This window comes from Aspergillus homomorphus (genome assembly GCF_003184865.1).
Source record: "Aspergillus homomorphus CBS 101889 unplaced genomic scaffold BO97scaffold_29, whole genome shotgun sequence".
Lineage (NCBI taxonomy): Eukaryota > Fungi > Ascomycota > Eurotiomycetes > Eurotiales > Aspergillaceae > Aspergillus > Aspergillus homomorphus.
Genome location: NW_020291915.1, coordinates 77,331 through 103,745, shown reverse-complemented (window position 1 = coordinate 103,745; position 26,415 = coordinate 77,331). Strand labels below are relative to the sequence as shown.

Below are 26,415 nucleotides of genomic sequence, written 5' to 3'. Positions count from 1 at the left end.
TGGAAAACGCTAAGAGTCCCCCGGTAAACAGGATCGAGTAAGGTGTGGTCACGCTCTCGCTTGGGTGGCGGACTCTGCTGCAATTGTCATTATTCAATGTTATTCACTAGTATGCATTATAGACGACAGATACAATTAATTGTTCGAGAGATGTTGGGGAAGCTGATCACAGTGCATGCAAATTGCGACTTGATAATCCCCATGCGCCATGCGTTAACCCCGAAGCTAAAAGATGGCACAGCCTCCTCCATTCGATTTTTCGCTTCATCCCCGCGGGGTAAGAAGAACATGGGAAGAATTGCACTCGATTAGTTATTTCTTGGGCTGCCAAATCTTGCGTCTCGGAAGACGGAATCCCTCCGGACTGGAGAAAACCCTCGGGTGTGTCGGAGGGCGGAATCCAGTCGGCCAGCTGTAATTTACCGCTACATTACCAAATCATCCCCGGCAGAGCCTTTCTCCGCAGTTGCCGGCTTCCATTGACTCCATTGGGGGAGGGGTCCTTGGACCTTGGACCTGACAGAAGGGAACTCATCCATACTAAGCCTAGTGGCCTTGACCAAGTACGTTTGTACTGTGCATCGTGCTTCCTGCACAAGGCACACGACACAATGTCTACACAGGAGCTATGTCTGCGATAGGCCTGTATAAGGGTTCGAAGCTCACAGAAACAGATACCGAAGCAAGCAGCGCTGACAGGAATAATAAGCCTCTCATTAACTATTAATAAGTCGTGTGGTCAACTAACAATAGCCGATCAAAGACTATCCAGGAACAGCACCACTCCGCCATCGCCCACGAACGTACACCCGATACATATATCGCGAACACTAACATCTGCTCTATCAATTGGCCATTTCGAAATTTCCACATGTCAAACGGGTGTTGTCGGCCGCGTGCACCACCACGGACAAGTTTCCGAAGAATGCGGGTGAGCCCTCAACGTTGGACAGGAACCAGTCGGGGTACGAGATTGCGACGGACTCGCCAGGGGGCGCCCAGATGGGGCCATGTTTTCCGCTGAGATCGCCGACCTCGCAAGTCTGAGGCGCCTTGATGTCGCAGGGAGGTTGATCGGTGCGGCCATAGGGGTCAAGGTGACCGCTGGTGCTGTAGCAGTTGCCGTCTTCGGGGACACGCTGCTTGTGGACGTGGTATACTAGTTGAAGGAAACCAGTCAGTACGACAGGGTCGAGCTAAGCGAGATGAGAAACTCGCTGCGATGGGCAACACATACGCAGAGGGAGTCCCTCCTCGGGAATGCCCCAGAACTTAGCATAAATAGTCACGCCCACATGGTTGGGCCCAGGAGTCGCCTTGAGATAACCCTGCACCGTGGTGTTGTCCTTGTGCAGAAGCTGAACTTGCCAAATGGAATCGTTGTTGCCCCGCACCACGGGCGCATCAGTGGCTGCTGCCGTTGCTCGGAGGCAGAGGAGGCCCAGCGAGGCCCAAGAGAGAGTCTGAGACCACATGGTTGGAAGAACTCGAATGAAATAAATAGATGGGAGGGAGGCGGAGTCTATCCGATGTCGTGAACCGCGGCTCGTTGTGCGAGGGTGCTGCTTTTTATGTTTCGCTTTTGCAATGGTTGTTGACGAGAACGAAGCAAGGGGACCCTTGATTGTACGGCGCAGAGTAATCACGGATTGAAGGAAAGTGCGACCTTGGCAACGGCGGGTTTTATATCAGGCCCAGGGTAGTTTCGAGGCCATCAGTCCCAAAGAAGAGCTTCAGTTGGGTTACTGAGCTAAGCACATCCAACGTCAATCAGGGCTGGTGTTGCTGTTGGCCGGTTGCGGTAGAAATGCACTGGGCAGACCGTCACCATCCCTTGTTACACCGACCTCAATAGCGGTGGGCAATGTCACCGTGGCTTGGAGCTTGCCGGTTCGTATCCCTTTTTAGTGACAAATTGTGACAAATTGGAAGTCGACAACCACCTACTATGCATCGCCCACCTTGGGGCTGACTTCATCAATACTTCATCGTCGACCCACGTAGTCAGGGAGGGTCTGTTCCTGTTCCTGAGTCTGCTGCAGCCTGGCGATTTGCTCATCCCCCGCATTCAGAAATAGTAACGCTTATCGACTGGCAAAGCCATGCTGGCTATACGAGGGTCGATCGAAGAGAGCGATGCAACACACGATTTGGGACACGATGAGGATTGTTGGATAGATCATAAAGGTTGTTTTGGACGAGTAGGTTGGTGGTAACAGCAAATGCGATCGCAATCACAATCACAACAACGATGACGGGCTATGGCTGAGTCTCGTGACGAGGCCGGAAAGCTTCCTTTCTATCTCACTCCGCCTCTGCATCGCTTTTTATGCATCTCGGTCGGATGGCTTCGGTTTCTTGTCTGAGTTCTCGGGCAGAGAGACGCCGAGCGAGACCCAGCAGGATCGAATGGACGAAAGGGTCTGTTGCTGGAAGGGGGGAGGATCGACTTAATGTCGGGCTGCTTCCCCGCAGTCTGGACTCCACTCGCTCATTCCCAACTGATGCCTCATATCGCGGACTCCGGACTTCTCTGCGGTTGACCTTCGGCAGCTCGGAGAATGTCCTACCTACAGATTTGGATCCACTCATTCTTCGATCACAAAGCTGTTGATAAGCTGTGATGTACAATGGAAAATGTCACTTATTTATTCGACTGGAAGGTCAGCCTCTTGCTGGCTGACGCTCAGAAAGACGACTCCGACGAAACGACCCGCGGCCTCTCTGTATCTTTTCTCGCTGGATTCGATCCTAGATCACGATGTCTCTTGCCCAGTCACATTATATAATCCAACTGCCCAAGACACCATCGGTCATCGGCGCGCTGGATCCCCGAGGCATCGTTCAGCGATGGCTTACCAACTTGGAGGTAGTCCTGACCACGGGCTCTTTCCACCAACTCTCAAGTCTATTCCACGAAGAATCTTGGTGGAGAGATATGCTGGCGATGAATTGGGATCTGCGCACGATACAGAATCGTGATCGGATACAGGATTTTCTGGCTCAGAATCAGGCCCGGGCTGGCCTGTCTGCCCTTCGTATACAACACGAGGGCAAATTTCAGCCCAAGCTGGAATCTCCAATAGAAGGGTTGAGATGGATCACCTCCATGTTCTTTTTCGAGACGTGTGTGGGTCATGGAACTGGCGTGGTTCGACTGGCACAGAATGAAGCCGGCGAATGGAAGGCATATTCAATGTGTACGACGCTGCAGGAACTGAAGTCTTTCGAAGAGCCCCTGGGTCTACGCAGAGCACAGGGCACCATCGAAACTATGCCTGGTGGTCTCAGCCAGGGAAACTGGCTGGAACGACGCCAGAGATTAAGCAAGTTCGAGGATGAGGAACCTAGAGCCTTGATAATTGGCGCTGGTGAGCACTATAGTCTACATAAACACTGGTATCAGCTAACAGCCAGCCAGGACAATCCGGTCTCAACATTGCCGCTCGACTTCAGTCTCTGGGCGTGTCTAACCTTATAGTCGACCGGAACGAAAGGATAGGTGACAACTGGAGGAAGCGTTACAGGGTGAGCTTTCATACGATTCCATCACTGGTCAACAGTCCTTAACATCCTCGCAGACTCTCGTCACCCACGACCCTGTCGAGTTCACTCACATGGCTTATCTCCCGTTTCCTAAGAACTGGCCACAATACACGCCGAAGGACAAGCTTGCCGACTGGTTCGAAGCATACGCCAGCATCATGGAGCTCAACGTTTGGCTGCAAACCTCGATCAAGTCCGCTACCTACGATAACACCAAGCACGAATGGACCGTGGTCGTGAGTCGCGGTAGCGGGGAGGAGCGAACCCTTCACCCACGCCATCTGATATGGTGCACCGGCCACTCAGGGGAGCCTTTGGTGCCGACCTTCTCAGGCCAAGGGCACTTCAAGGGCACCATCTACCACGCAAGCCAGCACGACGATGCATCCTCCCACGACGTCCAAGGGAAGCGGGTAGTCGTTGTAGGCACAGGCAACAGCGGCCACGACATCGCCCAGAATTATCACGAAAACGGCGCAGAGGTGACCATGCTCCAACGCCGCGGCACCTACGTTATCACTGCCGAAAAGGGGGTTCTGATGATGCACGAAGGGCTCCACGAAGAGAACGGGTAATCCCTCTCTTTCCATTTCCTAGACATCCCACCCACCTATACAATCCACAATCCACTAACACTATCTCAACAACCAAGTCCCCCCACCGAAGAAGCAGACCTCATAGCCGAAAGCCTCCCCTACCCCCTTCGCTTCGCCCTCGACGTCCACTTCACCAGACGAGTCCAAGCCGCCGAACACGACCTCCTCACAGGCCTCGAACGCGCCGGCTTTGCTCTCGACCTCGGCGTCGACGGCGCCGGCATCCCGCGCGCCTACATGACCCGCGGCGGCGGATACTACATCGATGTGGGCTGCAGCCCCCTCATCGCGGCCGGCCAGATCGCCGTCAAGCGCAGCCCAGAGGGTATCTCCCACTTCACGGAGCGAGGCATCACGCTCAAGGACGGCTCGACGCTCGACGCGGAAATCGTTGTGCTCGCGACGGGGTATGACAACATGCGGACGACGGTCCGGAAGGTCCTGGGAGATCGGGTGGCCGATCGACTCAAGGATGTGTGGGACTTAGACGAGGAGGGCGAGATCAATGCTGTAAGTTTGATGGTTTTTACCACTTGTCCCTTGTTTCAACCCCGATCTTGGCCTTGTGGTACCTCATAATCTGGTTTTGGGGCCATGGTCAGGGTTAGCCTCTAATTTCCTGTATACGTATGCTGATATTAGTTATCCCAGATGTGGCGCCCCAGCGGCCACCCCGGGTTCTGGTATATGGGCGGTAACCTGGCGCTGTGTCGCATCTACTCGAAGTTTTTGGCGTTGCAGATCAAGGCTGTAGAGGCGGGGTTGGTGCAGGCGAAGCTGTGAGCTCTTCTGTACTAGAACCAGAAGAAGATGCTTGGATATTTGTAGACAAACTTAGAAATCATAGATTCAGGGATACAGTAGTGGGTTGTTTTCCATATAGCTCCAGTTCTAGACTGCTGGTGAAAGAGAAAAGACTGCCTAAACTTGATGATCTTGGCATCCACGACTACCTTCTCTCATCTTTCGCTGTGTTTTATTCTGCTAATGCTTAGAGTGAGAGAATGGGTAGTAGCAACCAACTAAAGGCAAGGAAGCAAACAACACCTCTACCCATCTAAACATCTACCCCCCTCTAAGGCACCCATCTCTAGGAGACTTGTCACAGTGAAAAGTAAGAGTAGATCGGGCACACAGCCACACCCGCATAGTACGAGTCGATGTGTTCCTGAACACCAAGGAAGGTTCTCAACATGTGTTGTGAACTAGACCACTCCACATCTTACACGACGACAATTACCAGGCACATACTCGTAGGTACTTGACCATATTCGTCACTAAGAGTCCACCTTAGCTGAACAGAACAGCAAATAGACAGCTTCGTGCCGCCGTCGAGCGACAGTGGGGCATATCGGGAGGCTTGAAATGGATGGATTCAATTTTAGAGCCGTCGAGAGCTGCAGTCAATGGGAGGAAGCGTCGTGTTAGGCGATGATGATTGAAGCGAGTGCCCGCGTCGAATTGGTAGAAGTCCGGTAAGAATTGTATCTCTCTCTCTCTCTCTCTCTGCGCGACCAGGATCCCATCTCTGGTGACTGCACTCCACTGTATCTTCTGCATTCAGCTCTGCCAGCAGGGCCCACTGCAGGAACCGCCGTTGAACATCGACCGAAAGTGACCGGAGTCATGAACGCCTGTCGAAACAGCTCTGCCACAGAAAGAAGAAAATGTAACCTCGTCTGGCTTCAGTTGTCACTAAGCTGCGTGACAGCTGCAGTTGGAGCATAAGCCACTCACTTTCCACACGAGACATTCAGTCATGAATTAGCCACATCAACTGGACCAGAGGGAAAGAAATATCACTTTTTACCCGCAGCGGCAGTTACAATATAAGAGGCAATAGCTCACGCAGTCTGAACCACAGTGAGGAAGGTTTTCGCCCGTATCATGACAAATCATATTGCAATCACCTACGAGTGATTGAAGGTCGATGAGACATACGTAGACACTAGACCGATCTTACAAGCAAGTAAAATCTCAAAAGAGAGATCTGAACCGGCATTTCCAGACCACGCACAGTGACAGAGTAAAGTGATGATAGTCATATACATCCCGCGGGGACGACACTTAAATTCTACTATATACCAACGGCCCCATTCGCCAAAATCATACATCACATAATATGCACATTAAACATGAGTGTCGCTGGAAACAAATAAGGGAAACATGAATCATAAAGCCAGGAGTGCCGTAAATTAGACCCCCGCTTTTCTTCAACTTCTCATTTCTGATTTCAGTCTCTTGCTTGCTCGCCATCATCGATAATCATCTCCACATCCTTGATCGGATGGAGAAGCATCGGAGGAAGACACATCCGGCCCTCACCCGCCAATTCCTCCTGCTCACCTCCATCGTTATCGACCTTGAAGCCCAGCCAGCGGCGCCAGAGATTTGGCGAGAAGCCCGCCGAGTAGAACCAGGTCGTGCCGCGGAAGTTGTGCTCGCGGTCGCCAAAGACGGAGGTGCGGGCGCCGCCCGAGGCACCGTTTCGGCCGGCGTTGAACACGGATTCTAGGTATTTGGTGGGCCAGCGGCGGTCCAGGTAGATGGAATGCGGGACCGACACGGCCTTGAAGCCGTGGTGGAGGGCTGTGGAAGCCGGCCACATCTCCGAGAACATGGTATGGCGCTTGAGGACGGTTTCCTTGTGCATGGTGTGCAGGAGCTTGTGGGACATGCGAGAGGCGGTGATGATGGCCGTGCGGCGCGGGGGCATGCTGAGCTTGTCGTAGCCGGTCACGTCGTCACGGAGCGCCCAGGTCGTGCCCTCAGGGTCGAAGAGAGGGTTGAGCACTATGAGGTCCGCTTCCTCGCCGACGCCCCACTCGTATCGGTCCTTTTCCATCGTGGTGGGCGGGATGCCTTCGCCCTCGACTTCGAGGACATCTTGCTCAGCGGGACGTTCGGGGCCCCAGACAGATTGGTCGCCCTGTTGATGCAGGGCGTTCTTCTCGGCTGCCGACTTATTTTGGCCGGGCTTGGGTGCGCTCCACATGTTGTTGGGGCTGTTGGTGCCAATCTCGGTTTGTACGCGTACCATCTGCCGGAAGTCCTCCCACGTTCCTTGCACTGACGGTACGTAAAAGCGCGCATTGCGTTCCCATAGGCCTTTGCGGGGCTGCTCTCGCGCCCAGCTGACTACCTTGTCGAAAAGGTGATACCAGTGGCCGGTGTATCGGGCATCCATTTCCCAGTTCCAGTAGTAATCGTATTCGGGATGCTGGTACGCGAAGTACTGCATGGGCATATGGGTGCTTCGATACACCCCATGTACAGAGAGTCCACTAGCCCATGTCTCCTCCAGACCGGGGTACATAAGCGCCATTTGTCGCTCAGACCAAAGCGTGGCCATACCACGGAACTCGGCCGGCAAGGCTTCTGCGAGCACACGCTCGTATGTTTCGTCATCGGCCCAGATTTGGAGATTCTCATCTTTGACGTGCACCAAAAAGTGGATGGTGTACTCACCGCCGGACTGCAGAGACAATTCCGAGATCAGCGAACGCAAATACAGAATGTCATCAGGACTATAGCGGTAGTCGTGCCAAGTGCGAAGAACAAACGCGGTCCGAGGAAGATGTTCCTTTTCGGGGCTCCCCGTTTGCCCCTGGTCTGGAGAGCTTGACAGAGTCGCATCATCCAATGCCGGAACGCCGACCGACATGGAAACGAACCGATTAAGACGCGGTGTAGGTAGCTCTTGGAAGCGGTGACTGTTTGTGGCCATGCATCGATTCTGGGCTGCAGCCCAATCAACCTTCCGAAAGTCGATTGGCGGGAAGTCCTCCCAGACATGTTCGGCACCCTCACGATCTCCTTCTAAGCCTGCGCCAATTCCCCCTTTTCGGACACTGTAGCCCATACCATACGGTCCGAGTCGACCAAAGCGGTCGAAGCAAACGTCGTCCTTGATGCCAAGAACTTCATTTGAACCAATAACTGCGTCAGGGAACCCGCGAGGCACGCCAGGGTAGTAGTGAACTAGAGGGATCCGCAGAGTCCCGTCCTCGTCCAGAAAGCATTCTCGTTTCTCGCCATACTTTGCAATGTATTCCGGAGACGCATAGTCAGGATAGGGATTGAAAGCCAAGCTTGAAAAAGGCACTGTTTGATCGCGCTTCGAAGTATTGGTGATGTTTTTAGGAGCAGTGCTGCCAAGTCCCATTGCTTCCAAGCTATCATTGGGATATTCGGGAACGTTTGCCGCACGTGTGACCAAGGTTCGTATACCGCCATGGTACCGCTCCAGAAAGGGGAAGCTCTCCCAAGTAGGAGGTTTCGAACTAGGTTTGGGCAGTGGAGCATTGACTCGACTGACGCTTGAGAGAAATGTAAACCGAAATAAAACAATGATGAATACTACGAGGAACGAAAGCAGTCCCATGCAGAGCCATCGCATCACGCGGTGGGGAACACGATAGCCCATTGCAATGCGAGGGGGCCGGCGCACCGGCGCATCGTTCAGCATAGGGCGATGTGAAGCCGCGGATGAAGAGCTGTTGGAGTCATCCTCACTATCCTCATTGTCCGTGTCAAAGGAGCTTTGGCTGTACTGGCGATAGTGATGTTGAGGACGTGCGGGTTGTTTTTCTATATCCACGACCACATTGCGACTCTTCTTAGAGAACCGTGCATGCGAGGCCGGATGCCTTTTGGCTCGAATGGGCATGGTGGACACAGCATGAACAGGTGGGCGTTGTCGACGTCAGAGGAATGCGCGCCGGGCAGGGCGATCGATGGAACGGCACAAGCGATCCGAGGAATGGGAGGGATAAGATCCGCAGCTATCGTGTGTCAGGTCAGTGAGGAATTTGAACCATAGATATGCGACGAGAGAAAACGCACAGGTCAATTCGTTCCTGAGCAGTGTCAGAATGGTTCGCCCGAAAGCGGGTGTCTGACTATTGCCCACCGATCTATAGACACGGTTCCACAGAGGAAACGAGGGCACAATAAAAACAATGATAATCGAGAAAGCTCGACTTGCCGGAGCCCAAGGAAAGCCGAGCAATGGCAATAAGGTCCGGAAGCGAAGGCAGAGACAATTCAATGTTCTCGGACTAATCATCGACAAAACACGAGGCTGGCCTGCGAGAGTGTATACGGCGTAGTGTTTGGTAGATCGGCGCCAGGCGGTTGCCCAAGGGACAGCCAGCGTTACTGCACTAGACTAGGCAGGACTTGACCGTCTTGGCAGGTCCAGTCTTAGAACCAGGATTCCATAGTATCGAGGAGAGTCTAGCTCCGAAGGGCATCTCAAAATCGCCTCCATTCTTGTAAGTAAGAATGAGAGAATCGAATAGCGATAGGAACAACGCTGCAAACCCGCTAGATGTACTTGGGAGCTGGAGAACGGTACCTCGGTTCCAGAGTTGTCGAGAACTTCATTGGAACTCAACCTGTTAGTCCATAATAGGATTAGTGCCTTCAGTTTCAAGGCTAAACTGGTTAGGGATATTGAATGCCTGAGGCCTGAAGGCATCAGTGCCCGGGCCATCAGCAATAAGGTCTACATTACATACTCCACCCAACTCAAAAGACAAGTCACACGATAGTCAAAGACTTACGGAGTAGGTAAGTAGAGTCAGCTGCTCTATGTACTACCGATATGTCCTTGCCCAGAAATAGACAGTGCTCTTCACACGAATTGGTCTCAATTGATTCCTTGGTGCGAGCACCAGGCATTTTCGGGGAAGCAAGCGAGGAATCCGTTACCTGCAGCCATCAGCGCGGTGATGTCACTGATATTCCAACCTCAGTTCCCAGCAGCCCGTTAAACGCATTTGTTCCCACGAGCCTATATTGTGTCATTATGGCATGACCTCCACCGGCACCTGGGAATGAGCACCACCGTGCTCAGGGCCCACAATTACCCCGGCATCTTGGTGAATTGGACTCCACTACCCATTGCTGGGGATTGACTCCTCACTATGCCTAGCAATGGAGAGTTATCCAAGACACAAAGGACATGGTCCTCGCTGCACGGCTGACATCCACACACCTCGTATTGCATTCAAAACCTGCGACAAGGGGGAAATTATCTGGACGAAACAGCTCATGCGCTGACAGCTTCGGCATACCGTGGCTGACCCCGACTTTCCCGCCGTCTTATTCTCCGAGCCCCATTTTTTTTCATGAAGTTACTTTGACTTTTGTCATAGCTGCTTCATCTCTTACTCCCTTAGCTGCTTTTCGCCGGCATACATCACCGTGACGACTGTACCTAGTACTTCCACGAACAATACCGCCCACGCGCAGTAGCCGAGCCGTTGAGGAAGGACGAGCGTCTTCTGAAGGAGAGAGTGCGCCTCCCTTTCTCCGTATAGATCACATTCTGGGCTGCGGATGATTAGTTGCGGTGTGATGTAACTGTGACCCTGATTGGCCCGCCTTGCTGCACATACAGGCTGTGTACTCGACGCAAAGGGCAGAAACCTATCGTGGCAGCATGAGACCTGCCTGCCGGTACCTACTGACTGCCCTTGACTGTCTTGACCCAGCAACCGCCTTGATTCTGGCCATTCCTGGGGAGGCTTTCCTTTGTTGTGGTACGAAGAGCCGGGTCACGATATGACACCCACCTTACTCACAGCCCAAGCAGTGTGTATAAGAGCGAGCTCACAGACCCTCCGCGCACATCGAATGGCGCTGTCCTCTCGTCCGTCGCATTGAGGCGATCGAGCTGAACTATATCCTTTCAATCGCCATCCCCAGAATACCACCCCAGCCTTCGATTTGTATCAAGCCCAATCAACAAAGAATCAAGCCAAACAGACATCATGGTACGCACTGCTCCAGACCCATTACTCCACATACACACAATCTTGAACCCACACACACAATGCCCTAGCAGAACAATCATTGACATAGATCACCGAATATAGACATCCTCGACCCTCGCACCCGGCCACACCCACCACTACCACCATAACCACCACCTCACCTTCACGCTCGACCCAACAACAACAACAACAACATGCCTCCTCCTCATCCTCCTCCCAACCCTATACCTCATGCACACCATCCGCAAAGATTACCAAGCCTTCCTGGCCCTGGGACCAGGAGGCACCCCCTCAACACCAGCAGGCTACCTGCGTATCTGCATCCTGCGCCTCTTCATCCTACGCAACCCATTAGCAGCACCGACGATCCCACCCTGCGTCCAACCACAACAAGGCCTCCTCACGCCCTCGCACCTACCACCTCGGCCGGGACCCCGGCCCACCGTCGCAGGGATCGCGCCGCAGCGCCAAACGACCCAGAAGAGCGACGCAGAGATGTACGAGACGCTCTCGACAGAGATCCACCGGCTGGTGGCCCAGCACCCGGATACGCTCTACACGGGCACCTCGTGTTTCGAGAAGTATAGCACGGGGATGTTCTGCGCAGGGAACGGGAGCGGGAACTCAGCGTGTGATAACACAACTACCACCACCTCCTCTTCCTCCTCCACAACAACCACAAATACAATCACCAATCCCCAAAAGCAACCCCCAGCAAAAGACATCTCCCCCGCCCTCAAATCATCATTACTACCATCATCAGGATCCCCACAAACCCCACAAAACAGCCACAGCCACAGCCACCAAAACCACCAACGCCGCCACCGCCTCACCTGCAACGGCGAGGTATGCCATGCCCACCCCAGCGACGGCAGTTTGCACCTGACGCTGCACCCAGCAGACGTGAAGCTCGTGGTAGAGCGCGGCTGGGGTCAGCGCCACCCGCTGGCGCGCGACAGCTGGTGGTGGTGGCTGCGGATCGTGCCGCCGGGGTTTGTCATGGTGTATGCGCCGCGCGATGCCGAGGAGCTGGAGTGCGTGCTGGAGATTATTCGGGCGGCGGCTTGGTGGGTTAGTGGGACGGAGTTGCGGAGATGAATGTTCTCTCCCTGAGGAAGGGGGGGAAATGGTGTGGTGTAGCGGTGGTGAGAAGCGGGGGTTGAAGTCAGTTTTATGACCCTGGGTTTTTTATACGGTTATGATTCCATCTTCTGTGGGACGTTCGGTATATTCCAGCAGAGGAATAAGAAAGGACGGCTCGATAAGCCAATGTACGGAGACAAGGAGGGAGATTCACAGATCAAGCCCACAATGGCTATCATCACACCCGGATATGGCAGGGCTGGTGGTGGGCGGCCCGAATATCACGCTGCATAAATAAGACTATAGATAAGCATGAAACGGGCGGGCAAGAGTTCATTCTATATCTCCCTTGTGTTGTAACTCACATGCCACGATTCTACTGGTTGCGTTTTTACCTTCTCACTTGAGTGATGGTGAAATATCGAGTAGGCTCCCCCAGTCACCCCATGCGACCAGACATCCATCCGATAGCATTGCGGACGGGAGTGAAGATAGAGATCATCGTTGCTATCAACACCGAGATATAGATATCATCGAGAGAGAACACAAAAAAAAAGTAAAAAAGCTAATAGCATAGAGGAATGAAGAGCCGTAAGAGAACATACAAGAACCACCAAAGTAGCATTTCCCTTCCACACTACAACACGAGGTGTCTTTGCCGGCCCCGGTTTCTCCCCCCTGTGTTTCCCATCATATCATCTGCAACTGTCCCCGTCACACGCTTCCAGGTATACCTCCAATCATTATATCCATTTAGTCGCGGTTGGTTTTCCGCAGCGTCTCGGCGAGCCACTCCAGACCCTCGTACAGACCATCACCAGTCGTGGCGCAGGTGGATTGAATGAACTACAGACGAAAGAAAAGACCAGGTCAGTTTGAGCCTTATTTATACCTGAGGCACCAAGGTGATATCAAAACTTACCCAGGGGCGGCGAGTGAGACTTTGCAGACCGAGCTGCTGGGTGATTTCGGCAGGGCTCATAGCGTTCTGTGATACAACCATCAGTATTCGTCTTCTTCATCCATTTATTAATTGCAAGCGTTGAAGCACATACGGGCAAATCTTGCTTGTTAGCGAAGACCAGGAGAAGGGCGTCACGGAGTTCATCCTCGTTCAACATGCGCTGCAACTCTTCGCGGGCCTCGACGACACGATCCCGATCGTTGCTGTCGACGACGAAAATGATACCCTGAGTGTTCTGGAAGTAGTGTCTCCAGAGAGGACGGATCTTGTCCTGACCACCGACGTCCCAGACGGTGAACTGAATGTTCTTGTATTCGACGGTTTCGACGTTGAAGCCTGCATGATTCCCCGGGAATTGTCAGCGTCCGCAGTTCACATGTATAACCCAGAAGTTGGATGCAGAAAGAGAACCGATGGCTCGACGAGACTACAGTTGGCAAGGGTGACTGACCGATGGTGGGGATGGTGGTGACGATTTCACCGAGCTTGAGCTTGTACAGGATGGTGGTCTTTCCGGCGGCGTCGAGACCAACCATCAGAATTCGCATCTCCTTCCGTCCCCATAGACGGTCGAAGATTTTGGAGAAAGTGAGACCCATGATGGCGGTGGCGAGTCTTCAAGGTTCTAGATGGAGAGCGCGGAGGATGTCAGATGCGACCGCACAGGACAGAGTGTAAGAATGCAAGCACGAGCGCGAGGATGTCTTGCTATGGAGCACGGATCGGGAGGAGGGGCTGAAGAGGTATATATGAGAGCGAAGAGGACAGTGGTATGACGAAGGGGAATGGAGGTGGACGACGAGGGGTGGAAGTCGTCAGGTTAAGGTAGTCACGCCGGGGAAACACGGCGGGCAAGACAAATCAGGGGGAGTGGTGGATGGGATCAGGGAGGCAAAGGGAAAAAAGACACAGAGACCAGACAGAGCCAGCCTAGCCAGAGAGATATGATGCTTGGTGGAGGAGACACGAAAACAGTCCACTAGACATTAACATAGACAGCAGATAGAGACGTACTTACCGATGTGATTTGAAGATGGGAGGGAGAGAGGGAGGCGTGGATACAGAGAGGGGGGGGGGAATGAATGGGTGTGGGAACGAGACCAGAACAGAGAGAGACAGAAACAGAAACAGAAACAGCAAAACTGCCAGGTCGAGAAATTCAGCCGCCGGCGTAGCTTCCGTCACTAACTGAAACCAGCCAAAAACAATCAATACCGACTATAAACGGGGGGCACTAGAAGCATGCACCACCATGAATGACGCCAAATATCTTGTTCATGAAGGATGAATCATATCCAGAATATTCAAAGAATCATTCTTGGGATCTCTATAACCATCCACCTGGAGAGCCGCTACAGCTGGCACTATTGAGACACACTCAGTTCTGCCTGGCCACCAGAAGAGGACACGGTGTTTCCCGTCCATGGAACTGTTACCATCTTACGCGGTAATCTTACCACACTTCCGCTATGGCAAGTCCCGCCCCTCGTCCCGTCAATACGGCAGGCACTATCACGATTCACAACCTCTAAGACAAAACTATCAAGCATCTAGATTAGGGTAGTAAGTAGACTAGGTAGCCAGATTCTGACCATCACTCTATTTCGATCCTTCTACCTAGTAACCAACCCAGCTTCCCTTCCTTTTGCCTCTCTCCCAGGCACCAAAAACAAATTATCCCCGACCACCGTACACCTTGTCCCAATGGATCGCCATCGGTGGCACTATGGGGGTAATGCGCAAGGTAATCATCGGGAAGGGAAGGGGGCTTCAACCACCTACTGCACTGCAGGCTGCCCTCGTGCCTCGTGCTGCATAGCCAAACAGCCACAACACGCGCTCGAGAGATTACTAATAAGGGCAATGATCTTGGATATTCCATAACATATACCTAAACAGAATTATACACCGCATCATCATCTATGCATTCGAAGTTCCAATCCCCATGATTTGATATCAATGAGTGCTTGCTCGGCAAATTAAGTTCCATTGGGCCGTTGCCATATTTAATCTTCGGAACCCACAGGGACCACTTCCGCAGGCCTTAAACACCGTGGGACCTATACGCGTCATGCGGGTTATTCATGCTTGCATACCTACGATCCCTTCTCTGTTCCATGTTTGAGGGGTACCTCGAAAAACGGGTCATCACTTGATCATGTTTGACTCAGAAAAAAAACAACATGCTGCGATTCGTGTTGGTATTCTGACCCAGGCTTATGCGGGAACAAAGATTATGGATCTACCACTGTTGACGGTACACCGTTTGCCATGTGGCAGAATTGCATACAAAAATCTGGGACCCTGGTTTGGATCCCCCTCCCCTCAACTCAGGTCAGATCAGGGTTACATTTTTCCGGAGTGTACTCGCCAGATCTCCTTCCCTTTTAACTGTAGTGTCTAAGGTAGGTGTTGAATCAACCATACTTCAGCTTATTGTTTATAGCTTTAGATGACTCCTGCAACATTCTATTCTTCGCTAAGAATTCGTGTATAGTACATATTAATTCCTCGTCAGTCAAAGTCACCTGAATTCCATCGCACCCCTCAAGACGGACAGGGTCAACTGCTCGGTGCATCCCTGCGACTGTGCGAAATCTTGCTCCGAGACAACCGGAAGAACTTCTGGAACAACGACTCGTAGATCGGTTTACCCTCCACCGTGTCACTCACATAACCGAAGAAAACCAGCGACACGAAGGACAAGAACATGATCACGCCGAAGCTGGCCCAGTACTGCGTGATCGTGTACGTTCCTTTGACATTCTGAAGCTCTGTCGAAAAGTACCCCGTCATCAGACTGACCGGTAGAAAGAGGATCGTCACCTTCGCCAACAAGATAGTGATCCGGGTTAGTTTTTCCACAGCTTGTGAATCTTTAAGCGCGATCAAGTTGAAGTTCTGTGCACGAAGAGTCAGTCTCAAGCGGGGATATTCCAAGAAGAGAAAGGAGCCGCACCAAGAAGGTCAGATTCTCTTTCTCCGTCAAGCAAGTGTCAATTTCAGAAAGGCAATACAGCTTGATGCGGTCGATCAACCTCTCGAATCGAGCCACGGCCGTGGAGCTTAGGTATACGCCGACTGAATCGGCCGGGGCACTCGCGAGACTGAAGCTGCTTTGCATAGATTGCTGTTGAGCATCGACGGAGTCGTCGTCATCGAATGTCTGTCCGAGCGCCAACTGAGGGCGGTTGTGGCGTGCTTTGTCCTGGAGCGACCGCTGTCGTTGCAGAATGCGCATCATGATGAGCTCGTAGCTCTGGTAGAGACGCTTGAGGACCGCCAGTCGCCTTCCCAGCCAGTGTAACTCGTCTATCAAGTCTACGACCGGCTTAGCCAGCATATCTCTCCTCTACCTCAAGGGATTAGTGGCAGAGAACAAGATGCAATAGGGGAGCCACAGAATGGCGTACCAACCGATCCAAAGCCACACCGTATTTATGCTCACGCTTCGCAACAAGAGCATAAGATGCCACCCAGTCATCGAAGATATAGTAAAAAAGTAGACTCGGGCCATCCTCTTGCCTAATGCTCGTCTGTTCGGGACCCGCCTCCGGGGATGGTCGTACCCGGATAGTCACCAGGGAGTCGCTTTCTGAAGAAGTGGGATGATACTTGGATACCCCGGCGAAGATAAGCTGCATGTTCCGCCGCACCACGCCGAGAACAGCCTTGATTTCTTTCTCCGATGGACCAGATAAGCCAGGAAACGGGTTCTCTTGCATATATATGACAGTTCCTGTGCACATCAGTATTGGACTTGGGCAAATGGAGGGAAGATTCGTACCATCATCACACAAAATCAACCAGGACCACAACCGCCTGCCATTGGGTAGGTCTTTCCCGTTGTCCATTTCGAAACCTGGGATCACGTAGATCGAGTTATACCCAACGCAGGTATCTGCCCTATCGTGAGAATCCTGCCTCTGACAATTGAGAAAAGTCGGGCATACATCTTGGTCCATAATCCACAGAGCAAAAGTGCCAGATCTGATCGATAACATGGGCGAAGGTGAGCCCCCTGAAAGATGCCAGTGCGCTAATTTCCTCGGGATCTGTCAGACTCCTCAGAGCGTTGCCTTCTTCGAGGTCGTCCAAGCGGGGCGAATGTAGTCTATCGAGCTGTCTTGCATGGAAGCTAATCCTTGGAGGCTCAGCAGGAGCTGGAGGCTTTGATGGACGCTCGACCGGGTCTGTGCACATCATGCCCTGTAGCCGTTCGGACACACCATAGTGACTAGTGATGGTCTAAGGATGTCAGTAGAAGCCATAACGGCCAGTTCAACATCTGTCTGACCTTGATCAGATCCTTCTGCTGCTCGGGAGCCCATATGTTGCTGGTAGACAATGTTCAGTAAGGTGTCGCCATTCGTGTTGGATGATGCGTGTACTACTTACATCCACCGGGTCCCGAAGCATTTCGGCTTCTAAGCAATACCCAGCGTTAGCATCATTCGCGGATATCAGGGTATAGGCTTATCTCACGTACTGGCTTGTGTAAGAGCAGCGCGATGTCTTCCTGGTCCAAGTTTACTGCACACCACGCATCTTCATTGCCAAAGTCGAGGACAAAGTTCCTCGTCTGCGGATCTTGTAGGACAGCTCGGTACTGCTTCAGGTTGGCGGAATCATCGATGTCGCGGAACTTGTGTCCAAGCTCCGGCCTTTGAGTAAAACTGGAATAATAATCTTGGGGTGTGTGAGTGCTGTCGACTGTCGCAGGCTCGGACATCTCTCGGTTTGCTTGTAGGTGTGGGCAGCCGCCAGAGAGTACATACAATGACGGAGTATGGGAGTGGAAGAAAGGGGAGAAGAAAAACCAGGCGCTGGCGCTATTTTGAAGTAAGCAGCAGTCTGCTGTACTCGATCAAAATATGTCTCGCATTTCCAGCCTCGCGCAGCTCCAGGCGACCTTTTAAGAGCTGAGACAATGTAGCTTGCCGCCCAGCGCGGGCGCCAGTGCCTGCAGCCAGCTGACTCGTCCGCAACACGAGGGGTATGTTAACAACTTCCTGCCAAGGGGGGCTGGAAGCGGGCGCGTATCGCTGATGGTGGGCGCGGAAAGTTATCATCTGGTTGATTCAATTGCATTAATGATCTGCGAGCTAGGACCAGGTGAAAGGCTTGAGAAAGATGAATGTGAGATTGTTGTTCAATCAGTTGATATATAACTCCTTTGCGGCACGACTATATGAACCGTGCGCACTGGTCAATATTGCGACACGGACTAGCAGTAGACTTAGATACGAGCTTTGACTGCATTCGAGCATATCCATGGACCCTCGTATTATAAGGCTAATACTTTAATAGCATTCATCCTGAAGGACCCCTATCAGGCACAGACAACAGCATACCCCATAGTTACCCAAATGAGTTAGTTCCACCGGCCCGTCACGCGGTCCGCAGGAATTCCTTCCAGTTCCCACTGAGTGCACGCAACGAAAGCATCGTCAGATCTACCGGTCACAAGTACAGGATTCACTTACTCTCGCAGACGGATCATCAGTTGACTCTCGAAGAGACAGTCATCTTATCCAGCCGACATCTGGCGAGAAAGACATGATTCTCGTCTCTAGTGATCCAAATTTGAGGTCTTCAGCGGGCAGAAGATAAGCTTAACTGATTAACAAAAATGGTCAAGCAAGCAGCCACGGGGAAACCCGTTCGCTTGGCTACGTCATGCACCGAGTGTCAGCGACGAAAGCAGAAGGCAAGCAGTATCAATCTGCCTAATGAAATATTGTCTTCTCCGCTGAGCATAGCTTCTGACTGCTTTTTGTACAGTGTAGTCGGGATTGGCCATGCAATCACTGTCAAGCACGACGAGTAGCCCATCTATGCAAATTTCCCACGAAGGCGCTCAAAGGGGCCAGGTCTGTGGCCAACCCTGCAAGGTCAGCTACGAGCGACACCTGCACTATCACATAGACCACTGATTCTTAACTCCTGCTTCAGCATAGATGATCCGCCAGCGGCTCCTGTAGAATTGGCCTTGGAAACCTCAGGTTCCGGTAGAATTACGGAAGTTACCAACGACAATGCTTTCCGTATACTCGGGTACCTTCCAGATAACGAGGCAACAGCGCCTCCGGGTGCTGAACGATATGTGAGGCTACTCCATCGCGCAATCTGTTAACTAGTCACTGATCCCCCATACCGAAGCAATCAGCGGCAATATCCCAGGTTTCCCCGAGTGTAATTCAACCCGAAATGGAAAAGGCGCTTCGTACAGTGCCCCCCAAACCATACACAGGTAGAAGCGCTGACTTATGTGCATCGACCACAACTACTTACACAAAGTTCAGACATCTTGGTACACCACTTTCTTAGTGAGATCAATGGGCAATACTATTGTCTCTATCCGCCAACGTTCTCGCACGACTATGCTACTTGGTGGTCTGGTAAAGCAAGTGGCCAGGCGCTGACGCCAGAATTCACCTGCCTTTTGTTACGTATCTGTGCCTGCGCTGCGTTATATCTCGACTCCGGTGTCCGCCAGAAGCTGGAAACAGAACTGGGAGAGAACGCTCAAAATCTTGCTGAACGATATCACCATACTGCCAAGCAACTCAGCAGCACCATTGCTCCGGGTAAAGGGGGACTGACCAATGTGCAACAACTGTTCCTCAACGCAGTGTTCTTCAAAAGTGAGGCACTGTTTGTCGAGTCATGGCACGCTTTGGGCGCCGCGATTCACCAAGCGCAAGAGCTGGGTATGCTCATTCCTTCGAAGTTCCGTTGGGTTGGATCTGATCGATAATTTGTGATCAAAGGCATGCATAAAAATTCCTCCAAGGCAGTGACATCTGAATTCGAACGTGAGATGAGAAGGCGTATTTGGTGCATTCTGTATACTTGGGATTGGTGAGACGTGTTGAAGCTATTCATCAAGAGTCAACGTACTGATAGGAAGACAGGCAAATGTCCTTACTACTGGCACGACCCTTTATCATAAATAGCAGTTACTGTTCTTTCGAGCTGCCAACTCTGCGGCTGGAGAGCCCCGAGTCCGATGAGTTCGGGCTTTCACCAATCGCACACATCACCTTCCAATGTCAACTCGGGCAGACCATCTCCAAGATACCCGGCGTGATGGGTGGCATACTGTCTCCGGCACAGGCCATCACGATACAACAGGAGACTGAGAAGTGGTTGAACACTCTTCCCGCGGCATACAGACTCGAAAACCCCGATACGCGTTGGGATCAGTCTTATCATTACGTGGCTATGCATCGACATCAGTTACATGCCATTGGTTATATGGTAATGTTCCTGCCCCTGAAGCCATGCCTCACAACTACCATCGATCACGACAAACCCAGCATTGAGCGCAGTCTTCGACCGACTGCCGTCGACTGCGCATTGAAGCTACTGGAGTCATCGCAGCGGATGTTATCTTTTATGCTACCCGCGAACGCCAAATTTCACTATGCCCCTTTCATTATATTCGATACAGCAGCCTTCCTATGCTCTGCAATCATCCACGATGCCAGCGAAACCCTCCCTGACCGAGAAAAGGTTATCAAGGCTATTGGAGCCGCTCTCGATGCGCTGGAACAAATATCTCAGAGCACAAAGACGGGTGCTATTTGCTTTGCAGTACTCAATAGGCTTGCTGATACCATGAGCCTATCTCTGGAGGAAAAGGCGACCATCGTCTCCAGATCGGCCGAGAGGTCTCTTGAAGGCCCCAAGACACCTGCGTCGGATCGACTGGGCTATGGCTCCTATAATGACACCACTTCCGCTTCCACGGTTCTGGATATGCCGTGGAACTCATTCGAGGCAGGCATGGATTCTACCTTGTCATCTGGACTCAGTTTTTCGGGAGCAGGAGCCGATCTATTCACCGGGCTGGATGATCTTGCCAACATCGATATGTGCGAGCTGAGTCAGATCTGGGACTGGGATAATCTTGATCTGCACCTTCAATGTCCTCCCGCTGCTTGACTTGCGGCTTCTACAAGGCGCATGGCGCCGTGCCTCCAAAATGCGGAGATGGCGGAGTGCGAAGATCAAACATGATCAACTTACGTGAAGACAAATTAATTAGATAGCAAATTGCTTTCCCAATAGAGACAGGTATCTGATCTGCCCACAACACAATAAACTATTCTCATGAACGGTGTTAAAGCTGGACATTGGATTGTCACTATCGGAGGGAAGTACTAAATGAAAGCTGCCTCGTTGGCTGCAGCGAAGCGAGAGCGGCTGAGTAGCTGAGATCACGTGCTGATGATTCAGCCTCAAGAGCATTAGGGCAGCACTAAGCCGTAGCCGGCTAGCGCCATCCACACAAGCGGAGAACGGGAATTTCTCTACGGCCGACGGGGCGAAGCACTTGAGATTTTTCCCTTTGCTTGTCCTTGCACCAACATTCAGCGCAGAGCCACACCATAGGAATTTGAAAGGATTCTTTTGGAAGACTGTCCAGCAAGATGTCTAAGATCACAGTCGGTATGTGATACCACCCTCAAACCCACGCGTCTATGACAACGACCACGACGCAATGAATAAGAGCCCTCTCTTGGCACCGCCGCTGACCTGCGATTTCTGTCACCTACAGCCGGAGTGCGCCAGAACGTTGAGCAGCTGCTCAACTACTCTCAGAATGAGAAGAAGAGAAACTTCCTCGAGACCGTCGAGCTTCAGATCGGTCTGAAGAACTACGACCCCCAGCGTGACAAGCGTTTCTCCGGCACCATCAAGCTGCCCACCATCCCCCGCCCCAACATGAGCATCTGGTATGTGGCAACCACCGATCCGATCAGACTTGGAAGTAGGGGAGGAGTGTTGGGAGGAAAAGAAGCGCGCAACACGACAGCACGCGCAGAAGAAAGGAACCATTAACCGGGAAACGAAACAAGACTAACGACGATCTGTGTGCAGTGTTCTCGGTGACCAGCACGATCTCGACCGTGCCAAGCACTTCGGTGTCGACGCCATGTCCGCTGATGACCTCAAGAAGCTGAACAAGAACAAGAAGCTCATCAAGAAGCTTGCTCGCAAGTACGATGCCTTCATCGCTTCCGACTCCCTCATCAAGCAGATCCCCCGTCTCTTGGGTCCTGGTCTCTCCAAGGGTATGTTCCCACCCCTCACGCAAAGGACTCTTCTGTCTTGCAGATCTAACTCTCCCAACAGCCGGAAAGTTCCCCACCCCCGTCTCCCACGCTGAGGACTTGGCCAACAAGATCAACGAGATCAAGGCCACCATCAAGTTCCAGCTGAAGAAGGTTCTGTGCTTGGGTGTTGCCGTCGGCAACGTTGGCATGACCGAGGACGAGCTCGTCGCCAACACCATGTTGGCCATCAACTACCTCGTCTCCCTGCTCAAGAAGGGCTGGCAGAACGTTGGTAGCCTTGTCCTCAAGGCTACCATGTCTCCTCCCAAGCGTCTCTACTAAGAGGCTCTTACGCTTTGTTGCGCTGGAGGAAACTTTTTTTTGAGAGGGATTAGGTGGTGTGGGGTTGTATAGGCCTTTAGTTAACTCTACCGGAAATGCTACCCATGACTTTATGTCTCTCAAAACTTGCCTTCTCATTTCGTAGACTCGTACTTTTGTTTAAGCATGATATCAGTATGGAAGCGAAGCGCTGTAGGTGGGGTAATATGTCGTTTCCTTTGGTACATTGAATTTCGATTCATAAGCCGCAGCAGGTCTTAGTCGGCCACCAACTATTGCATACCCTCCATCAACTCCGTCCGGTCCAAGATCATCCCTCTCATGCCGATGAACTCGCGCAGTTGCTCCCATTCCTCGCCTTCTTCTTCACCTCTCAGGTAGATATCCTTGAAACCCCACGCGAGCGCGACCTTATCGAACGCCGCGCGCTCCTCTTCGCGGAGCCACCGCTGCCGCAGGGGGATGCCAGGAAGCCAAGTGACGCGCTCCATCTGGTCGTTAGCCGTGGTGATGGCCACCAACCCAACCGAGGTGAGTCCGCCAACGTATGCGAGCCCCGCCGCGAAGGCGATGCCCGTCGCCGTGCTGGGATCCATCGTGTTCTGGAGGCTGCCGGCCCATGTGGCGAGGATGTAGCAGGCAGCCGGGGCGGCCGTCAAGCCACCCAGCGGCAGAGCAGCCTTCTTGTAGGCTTTGGCGCGGCGGAAGGCCGGGGCGGAGAAGGTAGTGTCGATGATCGCCAGCACGAGAGAGAGGTTGCGCTGGGCGATGGCCACGTCCAGCGCCGCGTTGGCGAGCTCCAGCGGGATGGCGCTGTTGATACTCTTTGGATCGGGCTTGCTGAAGCGCACGGGCGAGCTATTCTCCACCGGGATCGGCTTGTTGGCATACAGGTGGAAGATCTCGGGGAAGTGGTTCGGCTGTTGGAGCAGCACATGAATCTTGGTGTACGAGGCGAGGGCTTCGGGCGAGATGAAGACCTTCTCGTCCGTCAGCAGATCGTGCACCGCCCGGCAGAGCTGCTTGGATAGTTGCTCTGGGGTTTGCTTGGGCCGTTGTGGTTGTTGCTGCCGCTGTTTTTTCGTGGCGCTCGTCTGCTCGTCGAGGTCGAACAGGGACGAGAATTCGCCCGACTTTTGTTTGGGTTGCGCGGTTGTGGGTTGGGCGATCATCTCTGCTATGCTCTCGCTTTTTTGTAGCAGTTGCACAACTGCGTCGTTGGAGGGCACGCCTTCTGCCTTGCAGAGGTGGGAACACGCTCGAGCGACCTGGGCGATGGCATTGTCCAATTGAGGTGTTGTGGGTTGTTCTGCTTGGCTCGAGTAGAATCGTCTGGGGATCCGGTTTGTATATGTCCACGAATACTGTCTTGGCTGGAATTGCTCGCGATGCACGTTCCGAATTGATGGGGAGGAATAGGTCCGAACAAATAGCGAGCGAGGCACAGGGCTAGGGGACCCAGTTCGCTGGCATATTTGACAAACCAGAGCCTGGGGCCTGCCTTTCTGGGCTCTCATGGCCATTCTGTTCGTGGTAATCATGTTTGCTGTGTGTGTCTCTCTCTCCAAGGACTGTTAGAAATGGTGCCGGGGGGCTGCTTGGACAGAAAAGAGGGAGATGCGACGGATATGCGATAAGGCGGCGAGCGGTACTGCCGCACCAGGCGGGCGGTCGTTCCTGGCGGCTTGTCACGACGTGCAGCCCCCCAACTCCGTCACTTCCCTGACACCTTCGCTCTGTTCCCACCATCTTCCTCAGCAGGCATCAACTTTCTTTTGTTTGTCCCTCTATTTTCCTGATTGTGGGAGGCCTCCGATGGTCCTTCTTACGTTAACCGCCTGGTCTTCTTGAGATCGCTCTACGTATCAACTACACCCCTCCGATCATCAGTGTCATCCCCTCCTCGATTCTACAGCCAACATGCCTCCCCCTCCGCCTCCTCCGCCGCCGCCCCCGCCGGGAGGGATGGGAGGCCCTCCTCCCCCACCTCCTCCAGGTAATCTGCCAGGTCGACCCTCTGGTTCCGAAGCGAAGGGCCGAGTATGTGCTTGCATCTCTTGTTTTGGACTAATCCGTTGGCTAATGCCCGACTTAGAGCGCACTCCTTTCCGATATCAGCAAAGGTGCAAGATTGAAGAAGGCCGTCACAAATGATAGATCAGCTCCTTTACTTGCCGGCGGAGGCGTCAAGTCTTCAGGCCCGTCGGTTCCAAGCGCACCGCCGGTTCCAGGCATGGCAAAGCCTCCGGCTGGACTTGCACCTCCAGTTCCCACGGCACAGGCCGCAAACCGACTACGAAGCAACAGCGATATTGGGTCAGGGGTGGAATCAGCGGCGGGTGCTCCAGCAGCTCCCCAGCTCGGAGGGCTGTTTGCTGGACTGGGAGGAATGCCTAAGCTACGCAGTCGAGGAGGCGTCGATACCGGCGCTACTCGGGAATCCCCATACATGTCTGACTCGGAGAACTCTAGGGGAGCTCCCCCACCACCCGTTGGATCGGCTCCAAGACCCCCAGGAGCCCGTCCTCCGCCACCACCTCCTGGTACAGACTCACCGCCAGCTCCTCCAGTCAATCCGCTAGTCGCCAATCTTCGCAAGCCGCCCCCGCGGCCGGCTTCCCGCCCGTCGTCCACAGCATCAAGTGCATCGATCAAGTCCGCTCCTGACGCGCCTCCTCGCGCACCTCCACCATTGCCTGGCGCCCCTAAACACGCTCCTCCTCCCCCAATTGCCTCGCGAAAGCCCTCCACCCCCGCTCCTCCTCCGCCTCCTTCAGCAAGTCCGGCTGCACCTCCTCCCCCACCTCCGCCGGCAGCATCAGCCCCCCGGCCACCTCCAGCACCGGCACGCTCGACCCCTCCCCCGCCGCCTCCGCCAACAAATGGCGCTGCGGCCACTTCTGCAGCTGTGCAAGCGGCCAGAAATGCTCTCGGGCACACACCCTCCACGCCACCACCACCACCACCGCCACCTGCGGCCTCCGCCCCTTCAGCACCCCCACCACCGCCTCCCTCATCTGCTCCTCCAGTGATGCCTCCGACAGCAGCACCTCCACGACCAATCTCATATGAATCGATAGCCAGTCCACCTCCGGATCGTTCCACCCTGGACCCGAGCGCTTATACCCTCAACGGCGGGCCGTCGGCGGGATCTAGCCCTCGGAATGCCGGCACGCACGGTGCAATTCGGATTGATGATCACAGGTTTAAGTTCCAAAGTGAAGGGCTACTGCCCAAGCCTCGACCGTTTGTTGGGGGTGCACGGCGGTACCGGGCAGGGCGTGGGAGCAGTGTGCCATTGGATCTTAGCGCACTGAGTGGCTAAGAGAAGAGTCTGCTTCCCAGCAAACAGATTATCTGTATCAATTGAATACCATTTAAGCGCATTAGATCCTGTGGAAGCGCCTTGTACTTCATATTATTCGTAAGAGGTCAAATAGAAGCAGTGTCGTGTTCGCGATTTCAATCCTCATCCTTCTGTTGCCGGGGTCGGCAGGCGAATGTCTCGCTGTGTTTTCAGAAAAAAAAAGAAAAGACAAAAACGATGAGGTCGTTGAGTAGGGTCTAGAATCAATCTAGCTTGGCTTCGACGATGCATCATCCCAGCTTGCGACTGCAGATCACTGTGTGACGAGTCGGAATTGGTCGATCTTCGGAATCTGATAATCAGCGCACGGGACAGCTTCACGTGACACGACGCCATAGCTAACGGAGCAGCAGGCCGGGATCAACAATCGCTACCATCTTTCTCCAAACAGTTGAATCTGCATTGATCGCCGAAACCCGGACTGACACCATTCTTGACAGCACCTCGCGCGATACCACTGGGTGTCTGGGATCAATCTTCTGTTTATACTCCATCAAAACAAATTCGCGAAGCAATTGCCCAGGAAGCACGCTCATCCACTTGCGACTTGCGACACAACCACTCCACTCGTTTCGTTTTCATCTATCAGTACCTTGGTGGCGCTGTAGCTGTGCAGCTCACCGACCAGAGATTGCTGTGTGGACCCGGAGCTTCTAAGATCTTGCTCCTC

General features: G+C 53.2%; 10 protein-coding genes across 10 annotated transcripts; 5 read left to right on the top strand and 5 right to left on the bottom strand.

Moving 5' to 3' along the window:
- Nucleotides 1-743: 743 nt before the first annotated feature.
- On the bottom strand, nt 744-1,661 carry BO97DRAFT_125957 (putative cytosolic Cu/Zn superoxide dismutase). The gene is made up of 2 exons (XM_025690004.1): nt 1,238-1,661; nt 744-1,159 (listed from the first exon to the last, which is right to left on the bottom strand). The coding sequence occupies exons 1-2, from the start codon at nt 1,473-1,475 to the stop codon at nt 846-848; spliced, it is 552 nt and encodes a 183-aa protein (XP_025549587.1). The 5' UTR covers nt 1,476-1,661; the 3' UTR covers nt 744-845.
- A 687-nt stretch (nt 1,662-2,348) lies between these two features.
- On the top strand, nt 2,349-4,946 carry BO97DRAFT_479250 (putative flavin-binding monooxygenase). Its single transcript, XM_025700677.1, has 5 exons — nt 2,349-3,371; nt 3,422-3,528; nt 3,582-4,117; nt 4,199-4,652; nt 4,794-4,946. Exons 1-5 carry the CDS (start codon nt 2,762-2,764, stop codon nt 4,923-4,925), a joined length of 1,839 nt encoding a protein of 612 aa, XP_025549586.1. The 5' UTR covers nt 2,349-2,761; the 3' UTR covers nt 4,926-4,946.
- Nucleotides 4,947-6,241: 1,295 nt separating this feature from the next.
- BO97DRAFT_406924 (DUF3405 domain-containing protein) lies at nt 6,242-9,224 on the bottom strand. The gene is made up of 2 exons (XM_025695535.1): nt 8,988-9,224; nt 6,242-8,926 (listed from the first exon to the last, which is right to left on the bottom strand). Exon 2 carries the CDS (start codon nt 8,809-8,811, stop codon nt 6,376-6,378), a length of 2,436 nt encoding a protein of 811 aa, XP_025549585.1. The 5' UTR covers nt 8,812-8,926; nt 8,988-9,224; the 3' UTR covers nt 6,242-6,375.
- Nucleotides 9,225-10,612: 1,388 nt separating this feature from the next.
- On the top strand, nt 10,613-12,410 carry BO97DRAFT_125848 (uncharacterized protein). The gene is made up of 3 exons (XM_025690003.1): nt 10,613-10,690; nt 10,744-10,924; nt 11,027-12,410. Exons 2-3 carry the CDS (start codon nt 10,922-10,924, stop codon nt 12,020-12,022), a joined length of 999 nt encoding a protein of 332 aa, XP_025549584.1. The 5' UTR covers nt 10,613-10,690; nt 10,744-10,921; the 3' UTR covers nt 12,023-12,410.
- Nucleotides 12,411-12,428: 18 nt separating this feature from the next.
- arfA (putative ADP-ribosylation factor) lies at nt 12,429-13,992 on the bottom strand. Its single transcript, XM_025695534.1, has 4 exons — nt 13,423-13,992; nt 13,063-13,307; nt 12,930-12,995; nt 12,429-12,853 (listed from the first exon to the last, which is right to left on the bottom strand). The coding sequence occupies exons 1-4, from the start codon at nt 13,568-13,570 to the stop codon at nt 12,761-12,763; spliced, it is 552 nt and encodes a 183-aa protein (XP_025549583.1). The 5' UTR covers nt 13,571-13,992; the 3' UTR covers nt 12,429-12,760.
- A 1,550-nt stretch (nt 13,993-15,542) lies between these two features.
- On the bottom strand, nt 15,543-17,834 carry BO97DRAFT_372562 (uncharacterized protein; the record flags this gene model as incomplete). The annotated part of the gene is made up of 8 exons (XM_025692870.1): nt 17,461-17,834; nt 17,370-17,398; nt 17,269-17,308; nt 16,925-17,219; nt 16,759-16,872; nt 16,385-16,710; nt 15,931-16,323; nt 15,543-15,872 (listed from the first exon to the last, which is right to left on the bottom strand). Coding segments are annotated over exons 1-8 (1,770 nt in total), but the record flags the coding sequence as incomplete, so codon positions are not given.
- A 603-nt stretch (nt 17,835-18,437) lies between these two features.
- BO97DRAFT_406919 (uncharacterized protein) lies at nt 18,438-21,054 on the top strand. The gene is made up of 7 exons (XM_025695533.1): nt 18,438-18,681; nt 18,756-18,865; nt 18,927-19,077; nt 19,134-19,224; nt 19,277-19,684; nt 19,745-19,835; nt 19,889-21,054. Exons 1-7 carry the CDS (start codon nt 18,604-18,606, stop codon nt 20,919-20,921), a joined length of 1,962 nt encoding a protein of 653 aa, XP_025549581.1. The 5' UTR covers nt 18,438-18,603; the 3' UTR covers nt 20,922-21,054.
- A 271-nt stretch (nt 21,055-21,325) lies between these two features.
- BO97DRAFT_406917 (60S ribosomal protein uL1) lies at nt 21,326-22,503 on the top strand. Its single transcript, XM_025695532.1, has 4 exons — nt 21,326-21,428; nt 21,538-21,715; nt 21,861-22,054; nt 22,116-22,503. Exons 1-4 carry the CDS (start codon nt 21,410-21,412, stop codon nt 22,376-22,378), a joined length of 654 nt encoding a protein of 217 aa, XP_025549580.1. The 5' UTR covers nt 21,326-21,409; the 3' UTR covers nt 22,379-22,503.
- A 9-nt stretch (nt 22,504-22,512) lies between these two features.
- BO97DRAFT_479244 (uncharacterized protein) lies at nt 22,513-23,939 on the bottom strand (the record flags this gene model as incomplete). The annotated part of the gene is made up of 2 exons (XM_025700676.1): nt 22,662-23,939; nt 22,513-22,568 (listed from the first exon to the last, which is right to left on the bottom strand). Exons 1-2 carry the CDS (start codon nt 23,917-23,919, stop codon nt 22,513-22,515), a joined length of 1,314 nt encoding a protein of 437 aa, XP_025549579.1. The 5' UTR covers nt 23,920-23,939.
- A 181-nt stretch (nt 23,940-24,120) lies between these two features.
- On the top strand, nt 24,121-25,816 carry BO97DRAFT_471699 (putative proline-rich, actin-associated protein Vrp1). The gene is made up of 2 exons (XM_025700061.1): nt 24,121-24,418; nt 24,474-25,816. Exons 1-2 carry the CDS (start codon nt 24,299-24,301, stop codon nt 25,701-25,703), a joined length of 1,350 nt encoding a protein of 449 aa, XP_025549578.1. The 5' UTR covers nt 24,121-24,298; the 3' UTR covers nt 25,704-25,816.
- The last annotated feature ends 599 nt before the right edge of the window (nt 25,817-26,415 follow it).

Coding starts and splice junctions, on each gene's coding strand:
- BO97DRAFT_471699 (XM_025700061.1), top strand. CDS start 24,299: ATGCCTCCCCCTCCGCCTCCTCCGCCGCCGCCCCCGCCGGGAGGGATG. Junction 24,419..24,473: donor GTTCCGAAGCGAAGGGCCGA/GTATGTGCTTGC, acceptor TGCCCGACTTAG/AGCGCACTCCTTTCCGATAT.
- BO97DRAFT_406917 (XM_025695532.1), top strand. Junction 21,716..21,860: donor CGCCCCAACATGAGCATCTG/GTATGTGGCAAC, acceptor ATCTGTGTGCAG/TGTTCTCGGTGACCAGCACG. Junction 22,055..22,115: donor GGGTCCTGGTCTCTCCAAGG/GTATGTTCCCAC, acceptor CTCTCCCAACAG/CCGGAAAGTTCCCCACCCCC.
- BO97DRAFT_125957 (XM_025690004.1), bottom strand. CDS start 1,475: ATGTGGTCTCAGACTCTCTCTTGGGCCTCGCTGGGCCTCCTCTGCCTC. Junction 1,160..1,237: donor CGAGGAGGGACTCCCTCTGC/GTATGTGTTGCC, acceptor TCCTTCAACTAG/TATACCACGTCCACAAGCAG.
- BO97DRAFT_406924 (XM_025695535.1), bottom strand. CDS start 8,811: ATGCCCATTCGAGCCAAAAGGCATCCGGCCTCGCATGCACGGTTCTCT.
- BO97DRAFT_479250 (XM_025700677.1), top strand. CDS start 2,762: ATGTCTCTTGCCCAGTCACATTATATAATCCAACTGCCCAAGACACCA. Junction 3,529..3,581: donor ACTGGAGGAAGCGTTACAGG/GTGAGCTTTCAT, acceptor ACATCCTCGCAG/ACTCTCGTCACCCACGACCC. Junction 4,118..4,198: donor GGGCTCCACGAAGAGAACGG/GTAATCCCTCTC, acceptor TCAACAACCAAG/TCCCCCCACCGAAGAAGCAG.
- arfA (XM_025695534.1), bottom strand. CDS start 13,570: ATGGGTCTCACTTTCTCCAAAATCTTCGACCGTCTATGGGGACGGAAG. Junction 12,996..13,062: donor CTAACAAGCAAGATTTGCCC/GTATGTGCTTCA, acceptor GTTGTATCACAG/AACGCTATGAGCCCTGCCGA. Junction 12,854..12,929: donor GTCTCACTCGCCGCCCCTGG/GTAAGTTTTGAT, acceptor TTTCGTCTGTAG/TTCATTCAATCCACCTGCGC.
- BO97DRAFT_406919 (XM_025695533.1), top strand. CDS start 18,604: ATGGTCAAGCAAGCAGCCACGGGGAAACCCGTTCGCTTGGCTACGTCA. Junction 18,682..18,755: donor GTCAGCGACGAAAGCAGAAG/GCAAGCAGTATC, acceptor CTTTTTGTACAG/TGTAGTCGGGATTGGCCATG. Junction 19,836..19,888: donor ATTCTGTATACTTGGGATTG/GTGAGACGTGTT, acceptor ATAGGAAGACAG/GCAAATGTCCTTACTACTGG.